Source organism: Mixophyes fleayi, chromosome 9, assembly GCF_038048845.1.
Source record: "Mixophyes fleayi isolate aMixFle1 chromosome 9, aMixFle1.hap1, whole genome shotgun sequence".
Lineage (NCBI taxonomy): Eukaryota > Metazoa > Chordata > Amphibia > Anura > Limnodynastidae > Mixophyes > Mixophyes fleayi.
The window spans coordinates 942,632-963,084 of NC_134410.1; the positions used below are offsets into that span (position 1 = coordinate 942,632).

General features: G+C 47.4%; 1 protein-coding gene across 1 annotated transcript; it reads right to left on the bottom strand.

Moving 5' to 3' along the window:
- Positions 1 to 605: 605 nt before the first annotated feature.
- On the bottom strand, positions 606 to 20,194 carry PTGIR (prostaglandin I2 receptor). Its single transcript, XM_075186191.1, has 2 exons — positions 19,154 to 20,194; positions 606 to 2,414 (listed from the first exon to the last, which is right to left on the bottom strand). Exons 1-2 carry the CDS (start codon positions 20,000 to 20,002, stop codon positions 2,160 to 2,162), a joined length of 1,104 nt encoding a protein of 367 aa, XP_075042292.1. The 5' UTR covers positions 20,003 to 20,194; the 3' UTR covers positions 606 to 2,159.
- Positions 20,195 to 20,453: the final 259 nt, after the last annotated feature.

The window sequence follows — 20,453 nt, forward strand, 5'->3', positions numbered from 1 at the left end:
TTGGAAACTTCTCTATCCCTGTAACCTACAGATTAGACCCAATGCTAATCTGTTTTCAGTTGTCTAAGGTTTGGACCCAGCTTTCCAGTACCACTGCTCTGCCTGCTACTCTGCAGCTCTGGTCAGTGTGATAGGCCAGGGGGGGGGTCCATTCACAGCACCCCTGATCCATAGTAAGAGGTCAGGGGTACCAACCCAGGTACACCAGTAACGGGGTACAGTAGTAGTGACAGTTACCCAGAAGGAACCCGGTTCTGGATGCTGTTAAGGATTCCAGTGGTGGCAGCATTTGTAAGCCCCTCCTACTGCGGTTAGAGGGCGCATTTGGGATAACGAAAGGGAACGGTGGCAAAGTAAGCCCAGGTGGTTCCCAGAAGCAACAGACAGGGTGACATAGGCGGTCCATCCTGCCACAGATACTATAACAGATAAGAATTTCTGTACATTAACATGACTATACAGCAAGTGCTTACTGTGAACTGCCACCGACATCAAAGGTCTCAGAATTAGTTCCGAAATGCAGAATCATCTCAGAGCCATCATTTGTATTCATTTTTATATATTGTTTTATAAAAAAGTTTTTATACATTTACATGTGCCCTGTATGGAGAACATAGACAATGTGGTTCCTTGTGGGGGGCAGAGATCCCATAAACAGACACTGATACTACTGGGGGCTGTTATTGCACTTTATATAAATAATACTTTTACCCTCCACATGTTTATTCCAGTAATATTAGTAGTTTTGTCTCTTATACTTGGTCCTGGGCTGTTCTAGTGATTTATGTTGTATTATCTGTCCTGACACCTCCGCTGGGCGTCCGCTCCAAGCAGTCGCTCATCGATGGAATAATCCGCTCTCTGGAATCGCTGCTGATGTCACAGAGGAGGACAAGTTGTATCTTCTCTCTGTGAATGTCAGAAACTCGGTCTGCTCACAAAATGACATATTTCTGTAATAGGCACCTTAAATTAATGACTAAACCACCCTCTCATATAATTATATTTATTTGTAAAGTATTTTACCTCTTCACAGGGATGTGATAGAGAGAGAACATTTTACCGTCTCTGCCTCTTTCTGTATCGCACTTGAAATGTCCCCACAATTATACACTTGGTTCATATTTAGGGTCCAAAGATGGAGATTTATACAGTCCCCGTGCATAAACTCCTCTACAGATTGGGGCAAAATATTTGAGTGACTGTAGTATGGTAATAGGGCCCGTGTAACACTGCGCTTACAGCAATATTATAAGAAATGCGCACTCGCCCCCTGGCCGCCTCTATCCTGGCAATGCTGAATTCTACGGCACAGAATTATTAATACAGACCAATTGGGGACAATATCTAAATAAACACTGCTCAGAAGAGAACCTCCATATAACTTTGTTCATGCAAACTGCAGCCAAAATCTGCTTATCCAGAATAACACTACAGTCCGGATTGTAACCTCTACAAGCAGCATATTACGCTGATCTTGTGCAGATATAACTGGAGTGAATATTGGATACACGCTGGAAGCCTGAATCCGTTTCCTCGTCCCTCTTCCTGGTGGCTGATACTTCACATTTGTGTTTCCGGACCTGTAATAGTTTATGGTTTCCCCAAAACAGCCTCTGAATATTGTGCAATTTTGTTGGAGACACAAGTTCTGCTGCAGAAGACGACATTTACTACTCAGAGATCTTCTATTATTCATGTTAAATCTCTAGTGATTCAAACCAACAGTTTATCAGGTTTACGACCCTGGGACAGTTTCCAGGAGTAAATAATGATTTATCGCCCTGTAAAATGTTTTATTTTCTATCCTCTTCATATTCTTACTGTGATTCTGCCCTAGGCGGCCACGGAGCACATTTTAGATTACTTTGCGGACTTTTCTCCGCTCTATGGTGGTGAATGTAAACTTATAGGATAATACTCAGATTTATCACAGCCGGGCATGGATACAATTCTCATAAAACCCACAAAACCTCTTTGCTTTCAAGCATTTACACACCAGCGTCTCTTCTCCCCTTAAAGCTGTCTTTTTTTTTTTTTTACAGTACAAACTGTCACATTGTCGTAGATGGTGTCTCTTTTGCTTACAAACAGTCCAGTGGCGAGGGCTCTCTCTCTTCCTTCTCTGCACTCTCCGTAAGATTGATTCTGGCGGTCTCTCAGGGTCCGGAGATGGAGGTCATTGGACTGATAGTTCCAGTCTCTAGAGATCCGGCCACTGGAAGGGGTTTTTTGGATTTGCCCCAGGCCGTGCACAGCAAAGAGTGGAGTTTCCGGAACACGGATCCCCGGAATATGATGAAGATCCAGGGGTCCAGGATGGGATTGAGAGCGCTGAATCTGAAGGCCAGGAGATCGCCGGATTCATCCAGAGACTCGCTGTTCTTGTACAAGGCCCCCAGAAAAGCTCGTAGCTGTGGGAGAGAGAGAAGACAACGTGTCAGCCACCCCTGTACCCCACATCGCCTAGGTCAGACATTACTGGGGACGAAAGGGTGCAGCGCTCAGCTGGAGAGATGTATTACAGGAAGAGTGAGGAGCTCTGCAGGGAAATCTAATCCCCTTAAAGTGCATCCAGTCATTTGCAGGATTTAATGTGGATATCATCTTTCTCTGGTTTATTAGGTGAGGGCTGATGAGTCCAAACATAGACGTCAGGAAATACAAGAGACCCTCACACGCAGCACAGATACACGTAATACTTCATATCATATGGTTGTATGTTCCAACCTATCACAGTGAGTGATTTACTGTATAATGTAACCGCTGTACAAAGATCAGACCTAAAATTCTATCTCTGAAAGCTGTAGTTGTAGTAACACACAGACACCCCATAACCAAAACACAAGCGATAGACCCCCCCTATAACTCTGATACAAGGGACAGACCCCCCATAATCATGATACAAGGGACAGACCCCCCATAACCCTGATACAAGGGACAGACCCCCAATTACCCCAATACAAGGGACAGACCCCCCATAATCATGATACAAGGGACAGACCCCCAATTACCCCGATACAAGGGACAGACCCCCCATAACCCCGATACAAGGGACAGACCCCCCCCATAACCTCGATACAAGGGACAGACCCCCCCATAACCCCGATACAAGAGACAGACCCCCCCATAACCCCGATACAAGAGACAGACCCCCCCATAACCCCGATACAAGAGACAGACCCCCCCATAACCCCGATACAAGAGACAGACCCCCATAACCCCGATACAAGGGACAGACCCCCCATAACCCTGATACAAGGGACAGACCCCCCCATAACCCTGATACAAGGGACAGACCCCCGATAATCATGATACAAGGGACAGAACACCCATAATCCCGATACAAGGGACAGACCCCCCCCATAACCTCGATACAAGGGACAGACCCCCCCATAATCATGATACAAGGGACAGACCCCCGATAATCATGATACAAGAGACAGACCACCCATAACCCCGATACAAGAGACAGACCCCCATAACCCCGATACAAGAGACAGACCCCCCATAACCCCGATACAAGGGACAGACCCCCCCATAACCCCGATACAAGAGACAGACCCCCCCATAACCCCGATACAAGAGACAGACCCCCCCATAACATCAATACAAGGGACAGACCCCCCATAACCCCGATACAAGGGACAGACCCCCCATAACCCCGATACAAGGGACAGACCCCCCCATAACCCCGATACAAGAGACAGACCCCCCCCATAACATCGATACAAGGGACAGACCCCCCCCATAACCCCGATACAAGAGACAGACCCCCCATAACCCCGATACAAGGGACAGACCCCCCCATAACCCTGATACAAGAGACAGACCCCCCCATAACATCGATACAAGGGACAGACCCCCCCATAACCCCGATACAAGAGACAGACCCCCCATAACCCCGATACAAGAGACAGACCCCCCCATAACTCCGATACAAGAGACAGACCCCCCCATAACCCTGATACAAGGGACAGACCCCCCCATAACCCCGATACAAGAGACAGACCCCCCCATAACCCCGATACAAGGGACAGACCCCCCATAACCCTGATACAAGGGACAGACCCCCCATAACCCCGATACAAGGGACAGACCCCCCCATAACCCCGATACAAGAGACAGACCCCCCCATAACATCGATACAAGGGACAGACCCCCCCATAACCCTGATACAAGAGACAGACCCCCCCATAACCCCGATACAAGAGACAGACCCCCCATAACCCCGATACAAGAGACAGACCCCCCCATAACATCGATACAAGGGACAGACCCCCCCATAACCCCGATACAAGGGACAGACCCCCCCATAACATCGATACAAGGGACAGACCCCCCCATAACCCCGATACAAGGGACAAACCCCCCCATAACCCCGATACAAGAGACAGACCCCCCCATAACCCCGATACAAGAGACAGACCCCCCCCATAACCCCGATACAAGAGACAGACCCCCCCCCATAACATCGATACAAGGGACAGACCCCCCATAACCCCGATACAAGGGACAGACCCCCCCATAACCCCGATACAAGAGACAGACCCCCCCATAACCCCGATACAAGGGACAGACCCCCCATAACCCCGATACAAGAGACAGACCCCCCATAACCCCGATACAAGGGACAGACCCCCCATAACCCCGATACAAGGGACAGACGTACCTCACCTCCAGGTAGGACAGCTGAAATTCGCACTTCTCCAATTGGTCAAACTGCTGTCGGATTTACTGTAGTCAATGAAGTGACTACCACCGCTTTATACAAAGTATATCCTACACATATAAATACATATACTCACACACACATACAGTGTACCCTATATGCAAAGTATATTCTATATATCAGTTCCTGTTGTGTTTTAATCCATTTTGATCCAACGTTTCAGTTTACAACTTTCCTCGGGGACATCGGCAGCTCCACCCTGAATAACTCTGATCCTGCCAGAACTGGGAAGCTAAGCAGGGCTGCACCTGGTTAGTGCTGGGACGGGAGACCCCTCACTATGCTGGGTGGTGTAATGTGTGCATTTTATTGTCACTTATCTCTAACACTATGTAGGGGTTAAATGTTTGTTTACACTTTAGTTGCATTATTGTTTTTAATCTTTAAATGTATGCACTATATTTATTAATAAGTATATGTTTTGGGTTGTTATAGTGACTGCCCACGGTTTGCTACTGATGACATGAGTGTGGGAGTGTTCCCTTCAGCCACAAGCTGCACAGATTATTATTATCATCATCCTTTATTTATAAGGCGTAGCAAGAATTCTGTAGCACCGTACAGAATGCAAACAGTAGACCATACAGGACCAGACAGTACAGAGCAATAAATGAGTATTACTGAGGCATTGTTATTATAGTGAGGTTGGAGCAGAAGAAATGGTTTAGAGACAGCATGGAGGAGGTCCCTGCTCCTAAGAGCTTACACTCAAGGGAGTCAGTGGAGGGGATCTCTGTAATTATACCCTAGCAGGTGGAACGTATGTTACTTAGATCACTCACTATAAGGTGAATTGGGTATTTGCTATCAGTGCCTCCTCGGCAGGAACTTATATTTGGTGTATGACTTATTGTATACATTTATTTCAATTAGTGGTGCAGTGAAACAATGTATATCATTGAAAATGTACTGATTTTTGTATCATCATCATCATTTATTTATATTTATATGTGAAAACCCACCTCTTCAGGCAAGGTTATGATATTCCTCAACCATCATCTTAATTTCCCTAGATTACCCTATTACCATCCTCTACACAGCTAACGCAAGACAACAACCCTCTGACCAACATTGCAACACACACAGCCCACTCAGTACTTTTACCTTTGCAGTCTGGCTGGTCCATTGTGCAATATGATGTAGCACATGCCCTTGTGTTTCTAACTCCCATTGTCCTATAGATTGTAAGCTTTCGATCAGGGTTCTCTTACCTCTGTATGTATTACCCAGTATTGTCTTATTAATGTTTGTTCCCAATTGTAAAGCGCTACGGAATTTGCTGGCGCTATATAAATAAATGATGATGATGATAGCGCCAGCACATTCTGTAGCGCTTCACAATTGGGGATAAACATAGTAATAGACAATTCTGGGTAATACAGACAAGCTTATAATCTATGGGACAATGGGAGTCGGATACAAGAGGTCAAGTTCTACACACTGCGTATTGGTCCAGCCAGATTGCAAAGGTAGAAGTGATTCGTATGCCATATGAATCAGTCACAGAGAATGTTGGTCAGAGGGTTGTTGTCTTGTGTTAGCTGTGTAGAGGGTGGTAATAGGGTAACCTAGGGAGATTAAGAGGGTGGTAGAGGAATATTATAAGCTTGTCTGAAGAGGAAAGTCTTATTGTGCGAGGGAGGGAATTCCACAAAGTGGGTGCAGCCTGAAAAATGTCCTGTAACCGAGAAGGGGAGGATGTGATGAGTGTGGAAGAGACGCAGATCTTGTGCAGAACGGAGGTGTCGAGTAGGGAGATATTTTGAGACAAGTGAGGAGATTTATGTCGGTGCAATTTTGTTGATGGTGCTGTAGGTTAGTAGAAGAATTTTATATTGGATTCAATAAAAACAGGCAACCAGTGTAGAGACCGACAGAGTGGCTCAGCAGAGGAAAAATTATTTTTAAGGAAAATCAGTCTGGACCCTGCGTGCAAAATAAATTGTAGGGGTGATAATCTGTTTTGGAGAAGACCAGTAAGGAGGGGATTGCAATAGTCAATGTATTTGCATTAAAAATTATTGATTTCTGATGCAGTAGTTATATGCTGGAGGAAATGTGTTTCTGCAACTATCTGAAGAAGGGAAAGGACGTCCCATGATAATTAAGTCTTTTTCATCTTTGAGTGACCAACACTTTTTTAGCCTGAATACACAGAATAGAGGTCAATAAGAATAGAGAATATAATACATCTTAATACTAAATATCTAATGTAATATCTCAGACTTTGTGGTGCCAGATAGGGGGCTGGGTTACCCCCTGCCAACGAGTGTCAGACACTATATAAGAGCTGTATTTTAACTGTATTTTACTCTCCGTACTTCTGGATGCTCACTAGTACCTACACCTAGGGGTAAATGTATGAATCTCCGGATTCTTCATCTCCGGCGTGTTCAGACTCTTCAGCGCTTAAATTTAAAGCGGCGCTGCATTGTAACGGGAAACTTCCCTTTACAATGCAGCGCCGCTTTAAATTTAAGCGCTGAAGAGGCTGAACCCCTAGTGTGTAATGGTCCTTGTAAGGAGCTCACACACCGGGACTTATAGTCCACACATGGATTTGGAGCTCACACACTGGGACTTATAGTCCACACACGGACTTGGAGTACACACACTGGGACTTATAGTCCACACACGGACTTGGAGTACACACACTGGGACTTATAGTCCACACACGGACTTGGAGTACACACACTGGGACTTATAGTCCACACACGGACTGGGAGCTCACACACTGGGACTTGTAGTCCACACACGGACTGGGAGCTCACACACTGGGACTTGTAGTCCACACCGGACTTGGAGCTCACACACTGGGACTTATAGCCCATACGCGGACTTGGAGTACACACACTGGGACTTGTAGTCCACACACGGACTGGGAGCTCACACACTGGGACTTGTAGTCCACACCGAACTTGGAGCTCACACACTGGGACTTGTAGTCCACACACGGACTGGGAGCTCACACACTGGGACTTGTAGTCCAGTTTATAGGGATCTTAGATATATCAGTTTCCTTTGTTCTCTTTATAAAAGTATAATATAATACTTTCTGTTATAATCACTAGAGAACCGCATACAATGTAACTATAGAATGCAGTATAACAGCGGCGGATACATTTAACTATAGTTATTAATTGTTATTCTGTTCGGTTCTATTCTCCATGTTACACAAGTGAATAGTAATGTACGAGGGTGGGACAACGTTGAGTTACACATTTAATTAGAGAACAATAAGAATTGATTAGTGTTGTCAATCTAATTATTTATATGATTCAAGGAGATCATTTCCTAAACTGCGACCATTTGTGCGCAGTGTCTGTAACCAGACAGATCATCCAGTTATCCGCCACTACGACCCGTACACTATTCCTCATCATTAGGGGACGGAGAAATATAACATTAATTAGTAAAAATAACCAGTAATGAAACGTTTGAAGTTCTCTGTTAAAACCTCTGTTCCCCCAGTGCTGGGATCTGATCTGTCTCTAGTCCTTCCAAACTGCGCCCCTCCACCATGTCTGTAACCAGGCGGTACAGTGTCCGATCGTTCTCCATCCTATAACCAGACAAACCCTACCTACATAATACCAACATGTACCTCCTACCTTCCCGCACTGATCTAGTATCCCTGGTACATAATACCAACATGTACCTCCTACCTCCCCGCACTGATCTAGTATCCCTGGTACATAGTACTAGCATGTGCCTCCTACCTCCCCGCACTGATCTAGTATCCCTGGTACATAGTACTAACATGTGCCTCCTACCTCCCCGCACTGATCTAGTATCCCTGGTACATAGTACTAGCATGTGCCTCCTACCTCCCCGCACTGATCTAGTATCCCTGGTACATAGTACTAACATGTACCTCCTACCTCCCCGCACTGATCTAGTATCCCTGGTACATAGTACTAACATGTGCCTCCTACCTCCCCGCAGTGTTCTAGTATCCCTGGTACATAGTACTAACATGTACCTCCTACCTCCCCGCAGTGTTCTAGTATCCCTGGTACATAGTACTAACATGTGCCTCCTACCTCCCCGCACTGATCTAGTATCCCTAGTACACAGTACTAACATGTGCCTCCTACCTCCCCGCAGTGTTTTAGTATCCCTGGTACATAGTACTAACATGTACCTCCTACCTCCCCGCAGTGATCTAGTATCCCTAGTACATAGTACTAACATGTGCCTCCTACCTCCCCGCACTGATCTAGTATCCCTGGTACATAGTACTAACATGTGCCTCCTACCTCCCCGCAGTGTTTTAGTATCCCTGGTACATAGTACTAACATGTACCTCCTACCTCCCCGCACTGATCTAGTATCCCTGGTACATAGTACTAACATGTGCCTCCTACCTCCCCGCACTGATCTAGTATCCCTGGTACATAGTACCAACATGTACCTCCTACCTCCCCGCACTGATCTAGTATCCCTGGTACATAGTACTAACATGTACCTCCTACCTCCCCGCACTGATCTAGTATCCCTGGTACATAGTACTAACATGTGCCTCCTACCTCCCCGCACTGATCTAGTATCCCTAGTACATAGTACTAACATGTACCTCCTACCTCCCCGCACTGATCTAGTATCCCTGGTACATAGTACTAACATGTACCTCCTACCTCCCCGCACTGATCTAGTATCCCTGGTACATAGTACTAACATGTGCCTCCTACCTCCCCGCACTGATCTAGTATCCCTGGTACATAGTACTAACATGTACCTCCTACCTCCCCGCACTGATCTAGTATCCCTGGTACATAGTACTAACATGTACCTCCTACCTCCCCGCAGTGATCTAGTATCCCTGGTACATAGTACTAACATGTGCCTCCTACCTCCCTGCACTGATCTAGTATCCCTGGTACATAGTACTAACATGTACCTCCTACCTCCCCGCACTGATCTAGTATCCCTGGTACATAGTACTAACATGTACCTCCTACCTCCCCGCAGTGATCTAGTATCCCTGGTACATAGTACTAACATGTGCCTCCTACCTCCCCACAGTGTTCAAGTATCCCTGGTACATAGTACTAACATGTGCCTCCTACCTCCCCGCAGTGTTTTAGTATCCCTGGTACATAGTACTAACATGTACCTCCTACCTCCCCGCAGTGATCTAGTATCCCTGGTACATAGTACTAACATGTGCCTCCTACCTCCCCACAGTGTTCAAGTATCCCTGGTACATAGTACTAACATGTGCCTCCTACCTCCCCGCAGTGTTTTAGTATCCCTGGTACATAGTACTAAAATGTACCTCCTACCTCCCCGCAGTGTTTTAGTATCCCTGGTACATAGTACTAACATGTGCCTCCTACCTCCCCGCACTGATCTAGTATCCCTGGTACATAGTACTAACATGTGCCTCCTACCTCCCCGCAGTGTTTTAGTATCCCTGGTACATAGTACTAACATGTACCTCCTACCTCCCCGCAGTGTTTTAGTATCCCTGGTACATAGTACTAACATGTACCTCCTACCTCCCCGCACTGATCTAGTTTCCCTGGTACATAGTACTAACATGTGCCTCCTACCTCCCCGCACTGATCTAGTATCCCTGGTACATAGTACTAACATGTACCTCCTACCTCCCCGCAGTGTTCTAGTATCCCTGGTACATAGTACTAACATGTACCTCCTACCTCCCCGCACTGATCTAGTATCCCTGGTACATAGTACTAACATGTGCCTCCTACCTCCCCGCACTGATCTAGTATCCCTGGTACATAGTACTAACATGTGCCTCCTACCTCCCCGCACTGATCTAGTATCCCTGGTACATAGTACTAACATGTACCTCCTACCTCCCCGCACTGATCTAGTATCTCTGGTACATAGTACTAACATGTACCTCCTACCTCCCCGCACTGATCTAGTATCCCTGGTACATAGTACTAACATGTACCTCCTACCTCCCCGCACTGATCTAGTATCCCTGGTACATAGTACTAACATGTGCCTCCTACCTCCCCGCACTGATCTAGTATCCCTAGTACATAGTACTAACATGTACCTCCTACCTCCCCGCACTGATCTAGTATCCCTGGTACATAGTACTAACATGTACCTCCTACCTCCCCGCACTGATCTAGTATCCCTGGTACATAGTACTAACATGTGCCTCCTACCTCCCCGCACTGATCTAGTATCCCTGGTACATAGTACTAACATGTACCTCCTACCTCCCCGCACTGATCTAGTATCCCTGGTACATAGTACTAACATGTACCTCCTACCTCCCCGCACTGATCTAGTATCCCTGGTACATAGTACTAACATGTACCTCCTACCTCCCCGCACTGATCTAGTATCCCTGGTACATAGTACTAACATGTACCTCCTACCTCCCCGCACTGATCTAGTATCCCTGGTACATAGTACTAACATGTACCTCCTACCTCCCCGCACTGATCTAGTATCCCTGGTACATAGTACTAACATGTGCCTCCTACCTCCCCGCAGTGTTTTAGTATCCCTGGTACATAGTACTAACATGTACCTCCTACCTCCCCGCAGTGATCTAGTATCCCTAGTACATAGTACTAACATGTGCCTCCTACCTCCCCGCACTGATCTAGTATCCCTGGTACATAGTACTAACATGTGCCTCCTACCTCCCCGCAGTGTTTTAGTATCCCTGGTACATAGTACTAACATGTACCTCCTACCTCCCCGCACTGATCTAGTATCCCTGGTACATAGTACTAACATGTGCCTCCTACCTCCCCGCACTGATCTAGTATCCCTGGTACATAGTACCAACATGTACCTCCTACCTCCCCGCACTGATCTAGTATCCCTGGTACATAGTACTAACATGTACCTCCTACCTCCCCGCACTGATCTAGTATCCCTGGTACATAGTACTAACATGTGCCTCCTACCTCCCCGCACTGATCTAGTATCCCTAGTACATAGTACTAACATGTACCTCCTACCTCCCCGCACTGATCTAGTATCCCTGGTACATAGTACTAACATGTACCTCCTACCTCCCCGCACTGATCTAGTATCCCTGGTACATAGTACTAACATGTGCCTCCTACCTCCCCGCACTGATCTAGTATCCCTGGTACATAGTACTAACATGTACCTCCTACCTCCCCGCACTGATCTAGTATCCCTGGTACATAGTACTAACATGTACCTCCTACCTCCCCGCAGTGATCTAGTATCCCTGGTACATAGTACTAACATGTGCCTCCTACCTCCCTGCACTGATCTAGTATCCCTGGTACATAGTACTAACATGTACCTCCTACCTCCCCGCACTGATCTAGTATCCCTGGTACATAGTACTAACATGTACCTCCTACCTCCCCGCAGTGATCTAGTATCCCTGGTACATAGTACTAACATGTGCCTCCTACCTCCCCACAGTGTTCAAGTATCCCTAGTACATAGTACTAACATGTGCCTCCTACCTCCCCGCAGTGTTTTAGTATCCCTGGTACATAGTACTAACATGTACCTCCTACCTCCCCGCAGTGATCTAGTATCCCTGGTACATAGTACTAAAATGTACCTCCTACCTCCCCGCAGTGTTTTAGTATCCCTGGTACATAGTACTAACATGTGCCTCCTACCTCCCCGCACTGATCTAGTATCCCTGGTACATAGTACTAACATGTGCCTCCTACCTCCCCGCAGTGTTTTAGTATCCCTGGTACATAGTACTAACATGTACCTCCTACCTCCCCGCAGTGTTTTAGTATCCCTGGTACATAGTACTAACATGTACCTCCTACCTCCCCGCACTGATCTAGTTTCCCTGGTACATAGTACTAACATGTGCCTCCTACCTCCCCGCACTGATCTAGTATCCCTGGTACATAGTACTAACATGTACCTCCTACCTCCCCGCAGTGTTCTAGTATCCCTGGTACATAGTACTAACATGTACCTCCTACCTCCCCGCACTGATCTAGTATCCCTGGTACATAGTACTAACATGTGCCTCCTACCTCCCCGCACTGATCTAGTATCCCTGGTACATAGTACTAACATGTGCCTCCTACCTCCCCGCACTGATCTAGTATCCCTGGTACATAGTACTAACATGTACCTCCTACCTCCCCGCAGTGATCTAGTATCCCTGGTACATAGTACTAACATGTGCCTCCTACCTCCCCACAGTGTTCAAGTATCCCTGGTACATAGTACTAACATGTGCCTCCTACCTCCCCGCAGTGTTTTAGTATCCCTGGTACATAGTACTAAAATGTACCTCCTACCTCCCCGCAGTGTTTTAGTATCCCTGGTACATAGTACTAACATGTGCCTCCTACCTCCCCGCACTGATCTAGTATCCCTGGTACATAGTACTAACATGTGCCTCCTACCTCCCCGCACTGATCTAGTATCCCTGGTACATAGTACTAACATGTACCTCCTACCTCCCCGCAGTGTTCTAGTATCCCTGGTACATAGTACTAACATGTACCTCCTACCTCCCCGCACTGATCTAGTATCCCTGGTACATAGTACTAACATGTGCCTCCTACCTCCCCGCACTGATCTAGTATCCCTGGTACATAGTACTAACATGTGCCTCCTACCTCCCCGCACTGATCTAGTATCCCTGGTACATAGTACTAACATGTACCTCCTACCTCCCCGCACTGATCTAGTATCCCTGGTACATAGTACTAACATGTACCTCCTACCTCCCCGCACTGATCTAGTATCCCTGGTACATAGTACTAACATGTACCTCCTACCTCCCCGCACTGATCTAGTATCCCTGGTACATAGTACTAACATGTGCCTCCTACCTCCCCGCACTGATCTAGTATCCCTGGTACATAGTACTAACATGTACCTCCTACCTCCCCACAGTGTTTTAGTATCCCTGGTACATAGTACTAACATGTGCCTCCTACCTCCCTGCAGTGTTCTAGTATCCCTGGTACATAGTACTAACATGTACCTCCTACCTCCCCGCACTGATCTAGTATCCCTGGTACATAGTACTAACATGTACCTCCTACCTCCCCGCACTGATCTAGTATCCCTGGTACATAGTACTAGCATGTACCTCCTACCTCCCCGCAGTGATCTAGTATCCCTAGTACATAGTACTAACATGTACCTCCTACCTCCCCGCACTGATCTAGTATCCCTGGTACATAGTACTAACATGTGCCTCCTACCTCCCCGCACTGATCTAGTATCCCTGGTACATAGTACTAACATGTACCTCCTACCTCCCCGCACTGATCTAGTATCCCTGGTACATAGTACTAACATGTGCCTCCTACCTCCCCGCACTGATCTAGTATCCCTGGTACATAGTACTAACATGTACCTCCTACCTCCCCGCACTGATCTAGTATCCCTGGTACATAGTACTAACATGTGCCTCCTACCTCCCCGCACTGATCTAGTATCCCTGGTACATAGTACTAACATGTGCCTCCTACCTCCCCGCAGTGATCTAGTATCCCTGGTACATAGTACTAACATGTACCTCCTACCTCACCGCAGTGTTCTAGTATCCCTGGTACATAGTACTAGCATGTACCTCCTACCTCCCCGCAGTGTTCTAGTATCCCTGGTACGTAGTACTAACATGTGCCTCCTACCTCCCCGCACTGATCTAGTATCCCTGGTACATAGTACTAACATGTACCTCCTACCTCCCCGCAGTGTTCTAGTATCCCTGGTACATAGTACTAACATGTGCCTCCTACCTCCATGCAGTGTCCTAGTATCCCTGGTACATAGTACTAACATGTGCCTCCTACCTCCCCACATTGTATATATGGAAGTAGCGACATCCTGATGTCTCGTACAACCTGCGCTGGAGCCACAATACTCCACGACTGACCTCTGTGTCAGGACCACGGCTGGGAGTGGGCTCCACCCTGCTCTCCCTGCTGGTCCTTAGGGAACTGATGACAATTTAGGGTGCTGAATGGGAGATTAGACAATCGTTATGGCCCCAGACTGCTACACGGTACATAACTTCCAGCCGCCATAACACTGCGCTAATCCAGACATTCTTACATTAACGAGGATATTACAGAGTGATACAGTCCAAACTCCATCTGTCCCAGCGACTGATGTTTGTAAAATGACTCATTTCTGTTTCACTTTCTACCTAATAGAGCTGATATATTTCTTATATACTATTCACACAGCAAGCACAGCGGGAGCGGTCAGTCTATTATACTGGGTATACAAATACTCGGCACAAATTCAGGATACCCATCCAGGCTTAATTACTCAGCGGGAACTGTAAACAATATGTGCTTATCCCAGGAGACAACTTTATATCTATCAGCGACTCTTAGACAAAATCTAAACTTAATGATTTAACACATGCCACAAAGAGACGTTCAATAAAATACACAACATCAAGAGGAGAACGTGGTCCTATCTGATGTAAACCACTTCTCTTCTTGTTGTATATTGTTTCTTAAGATGATAGGTCGGATAAGTGTGATGAGAACCAGTGCAGAGTGCCACGGATGAGAAGGGATTGGAGTGTTTGCAGGAGTGTGTGTGTGTGTGTGGGGGGGGGTGGTGGACTGCACTGTAAAGATCCAGGGGGAAGGGGGCCGGGCAGAGGAAGGGGGTTATTGTCTTCTTTTCTGAGGACCATTACTGTGGATTGTGATGGATGATGAAGGTCCAAAAGGGAGTCGGAGGTGAGAAAAGGTTTGAAAAAGTGGAAATGTTGCCGATAGCAACTAATCAGATTCTATTTATCATTTATTTAGTACATTCTACAAATTGACGGCTAAAATCAGAATGGGTTCGGGGAGGCAGGGATGGGTCCAGAGAGGAGGGCGGGGATGGGTCCCAGGAGGGCAGGGATGGGTCCAGAGAGGAGGGCGGGATGGGTTCCGGGAGGCCGGGGATGGGTTTAGGGAGGAGGGCGGGGATAGAGAGAACAGAATGAAGGTCCCGTGTTTGAAGGCAGAGGGGAAGATCCCAGTGGACAGGGAAAGGTGGAACAATTTTGTGAAATCAGGGACCAGTGCGGTGGAGATTTCATATTAGGAGGGAAGAGATTGGATCTGGTGGACAAGTAGTGATGAGAGAGGAGTGAAGGAATGAGGAGCCTTCAGTCAGTACCATTGTACAGTGACGTGTGTGGTGCAATGCAGAGTCACGCCTGATTGTGTCAATTCTTCTCTCATGGAGTCTTCCTGTTGTTGGGGCAGAAGTCGGGTTAGGTAGAGTCAGGGGCATGAAATTGGGATTTGTAGTTGAGGAAGTCATAGTATAAACCAGATTTCCTCCAGTTCAGCAGCCCTCGTGGCTTTCTGCAAGGACCTTGTAAGAGAATTGTGCCAATGTTGTGGTGAGGATTGGGCAATGTAACTTTCCCAGAGCAGGTGACATTGATGGGTTGGGGGATCGGTCGGTCAGGGCAGAAGAGATCACCACTCAGGAAGTGTCTGTGTAGGTGGGCGGCTTTAGGAGAAGGCGTTAGCTGGGATAAGGCACAGATATTGGTTGTCAGTAGGTTATGGTGGAAGAGTGACTGGTTAGTGATATTCTCTGGTTATTAAAGATCAGAGAAGTCACCAGGTCACCAGCAGGTGAGTGGAGAGTGGGAAGTGTTTTCCAAGAGTCAGAATTAGGTGGTGAGAGAGAGAATCCTAGAGAAGCAGAGTTTGAAAAGGAATTGGGATGTAGGACCAAGGACTACTATATACCTAGCCCCAATCACCTGCCCTTCTAGACCAGGGCATTATCTATTCAAACTGTGTCTTAAGTGGTCAATTAACTTCCCCCAATACTATCCCTAAAGTCTTAGATCTACGGGAAACCCTTTGTTCTTAGTTTTCTTGTTCCTACTGAAGACACAAGATCCCAGAGGTATCCTTACCAAGGAGATGGGGCGGTGGTGAGAAGGGTGTGCTGATATACTGCTGACAGGTACGTTAGAGGACTGACACTGAATGTGGAGGGATAAATATCAGAGGTTTGACTTGGGGTCTGCGGGCACCTTGACCTATGTTATATCCTGTTCATAACTGAAGTTATCCTGTAATCAGAGGAAATGCCAATTACTTGAAACTGCAACCAGTCATGTAAAAGAGTAAAATTCTACTATGTTGTCTCCAATTCTCATGAAGTGAACTCACATCTATATATTAATAGCTTAAGTACGACTTTTATGAGTGACTTAATTCTATGATCCCTTTATCTGAGCAGAGCACATCATATATCTACTTTGTAGATTTGCAGAAAATTATTGGCGTTGTAATCGGTTACATTGTTTCAGAGTTGTTCTGCAAAACATCCCCCCCCCCCCATTTACAACAATGCATTACCATTGTCGTCTGGAAAATGTGGCAGTTGACAATACACCTGTGCACCTGCTGGTTGCTCTGGAAATTGACAGTTGGTGAACTCTGTGCACCTGCTGGGTGACCTGGAACATGTGACCCCCTGGGTGGTCTGGGAACTATGACAGTTAGTGAACTCGGTGTGCACCTGCTGGGTGACCTGGAACATGTGATCTGCTGGGTGGTCTGGAAACTGTGACATTTATTTGCAGCCCTGCTGAGTGACATGGAACATGTGACCTGCTGGGCGGTCTGGAAACTGTGACAATTATTTGCAGCCACATATATCAGCGCATCTTGTGAGGACCATGCCCAGCAATCTAAGTTTGATGGAAGAACTTATACATATATTGTAGTGTATTAAGGAAATTCTTTAGTTCCTTTAATACAATGATTTATAATCTAGTTATTTATTCATTGTACTCCGTTGTAACATTTCCACATGTAATGTAGTGTATAAAAAATTATTGAATTCTGTTAATAAAGTAATTTAGTCATTACATTCAGTTTACAGTGTAATTTAAGGCAGTTACTGCTGGGTTTCCCTAGCCTTGGTGGTTTTACCAAAGCTGCCGGCATTACTGAGACAATTTACCACAGCTACAGAGCTAATCATCTATCAGTGAGACCCTCACTAAAATCATTGCCCCCATCCCTCACTCACACAAGACCCTTACTCCAAACTCTCCCAGTCCCTCACTCACACGAGTCCCTGACTCTAAACACTGTTCCCATCCTTCACTCACACTCACACAGGGCCTCCACATGCTAATTTGCTTCTGGATAAACCATGTTGTATACAAGGAGGCAAATGCATTTATTACACATTACACACACATACTGGGCAGCATCATCTCCTTCCAGAGAGCGTTCTGTCCCTGTCATAGTTCAATGTATATTGAATCTCATGCGTCTGTAGGTTTATGTATGACTGTATCCATAGTGTTCCTGCGCATGTTCAGTTGTTATAATATATATATATGTAGCAAAATGTTATAAAATATACAAAGTAACACATTCTATCCTCCTGTATAGGGGAAATCCCACTTCATCTTCCTACATGTAAGAGTCCTTTCCATGGGCAGGTACCCCCTGCCAGCCTCACCCTCATACTTTCAGGGATGTACCCCCTGTCACTCTCACCCACATACTTCCAGAGTTGTACCCTCTGCCAGCCTCTCTCTCAATTCTTCCACAGACTTACCCCTTACCAGTCTCAACCTCATTCTTCCAGGAATGTACCCTCTGCCAACCTCACCCTCATACTTTCAGGGACATACTCCCTGCCAGGCTTACCCTAACTCTGCCAGAGACGTACCCCCTGCCAGCCTCACCCACATTCTTCCAGAGACGTACTCCCTATCAGCCTCATCCTTCCAGGAATGTACCCTCTGCCAACCTCACCCTCATACTTTCAGGGACATACTCCCTGCCAGGCTTACCCTAACTCTGCCAGGGACGTACCCCCTGCCAGCCTCACCCACATTCTTCCAGAGACGTACTCCCTATAAGCCTCATCCTTCCAGGAATGTACCCTCTGCCACCCTCACGCTCATACTTTCAGGGACGTACCCCCTGCCTGCCTTACCCACATTCTTCCAGGGACGTACCCCCTGCCAGCCTCACCCACATTCTTCCAGGGACGTACCCTCTGCCAGCCTCACCCTCATACACAATGATTTTTGTCCTGTAGGAAGGGTCATCTCCTAACTGGCATCCACTGTGCCATGCCTGTATCCTGTGCTGGTTTCTCCATTACTCACAGGCAGCCTGACACAGATTCTGCCAGCTGATCACATACTTGTGGTGCCAGCCTCTTCTCTCATACCTACGCTCAGTGCCGGTCTCCCCTCCCTCACATATAGTGACACGGTTCACGTTATCACAAGTTCTTACACTGATAGTGACAATCCGGCACACACTGTCCTCACACATTCAGTGCAGACCCCCTGCCCACAACCCCCTGGTATCCTCCCTCACAGACTCTCAGGGTCTCTCTCTCACACAGACTGTGACTACTAGCCCACAACAAGTTGGAGAACCTCTGAACCTACACAGATAGCCACTTACCCACCAGTCCCCATGGAGCACTTACCGTCATTGGCACTGAGCACACCATGAAGATTGTGGTCATCAGCACCAGAAGGATAAGGTGTTCCAGTTCCTCTTCTCCAGCCCCCAGGAACCAGCCTCGAACACCCCCCCTGCGGAGTGATCCTCTGCGGGCCCGCTGGCCCTTCCTCATGCGGCACAGACTTGCAGTCACAGAGGCGTTACAAAGTAAAATCGCCAGAATGAGGGCCCCAGTCAGGCTGGCATAGAGCAGGGAAAAAGCCAGCGCGCTCCCATTCCCGGCCGTGGGGGCCATCGCCATCCTTATGAAGCACCAAGTACCTGGGCAATACTGTTTATGTTCTCCTACTCCAACCAGCGGCAGAGCACACAGTAAAGCAGGAAATATGTAGGATGAAGGCAATGCCACCCTGGCCAGCCGGTGTCCCCAGCCATGCTGGGCGTAAGCGTACGGATGGCTTAGCGCTAGGCATCGTTCAAACGCCATGAAGAACAGGATCATCATGGAAGCCAGGTTGAAGAAAGTCATGGCGAAGGCAAAGAGTTTGCACAATGGCTGAGAGCCCAGTGCCAGGAGAGATGCCTGCTGAGCGTAGGAGACGAAGACCACCGGACTCAAGACGCAGGTGCCCAGGAGGTCCGTGACAGCGAGACCGGTCACCAGAACACAAAACGGTGAAGCGCGTGCTCTCCTCTCTCGTCGGTGCACCCCTAAGATTCCCAGTGCCAGCAGGTTTCCCAGTACACCCATGGCGAACATCAGGGTACTGATGGCGGGGTTACCGTCAGCATGCACATGCGTGGAGTTCTCACAGAAGTGTTGTGTATCGGGATGGAGGGATGGTAGCGGTGTCATCACGGTCTCCAGCATCTCCTGCACTCCCTCTAATAATCTCCTTTCACTCTCTCTGTCCCCAACTGTCTCTTACCCACCTGCCCCCTCTCTCTGTCCCCAACTGTCTCTTACCCACCTGCCCCTCTCTCTCTCTGTCATACACTCTCTTACCCACCTGCCCCTCTCTCTGTCCCCAACTGTCTCTTACCCACCTGCCCCTCTCTCTGTCATACACTCTCTTACCCACCTGCCCCTCTCTCTGTCCCCAACTGTCTCATCCACCTGCCCCTCTCTCTCTCTGTCATACACTCTCTTACCCACCTGCCCCTCTCTCTGTCCCCAACTGTCTCTTACCCACCTGCCCCTCTCTCTGTACCCAACTGTCTCTTATCCACCTGCCCCTCTCTCTCTCTGTCATACACTCTCTTATCCACCTGCCCCTCTCTCTGTCCCCAGCTGTCTCTTACCCACCTGCCCCTCTCTCTCT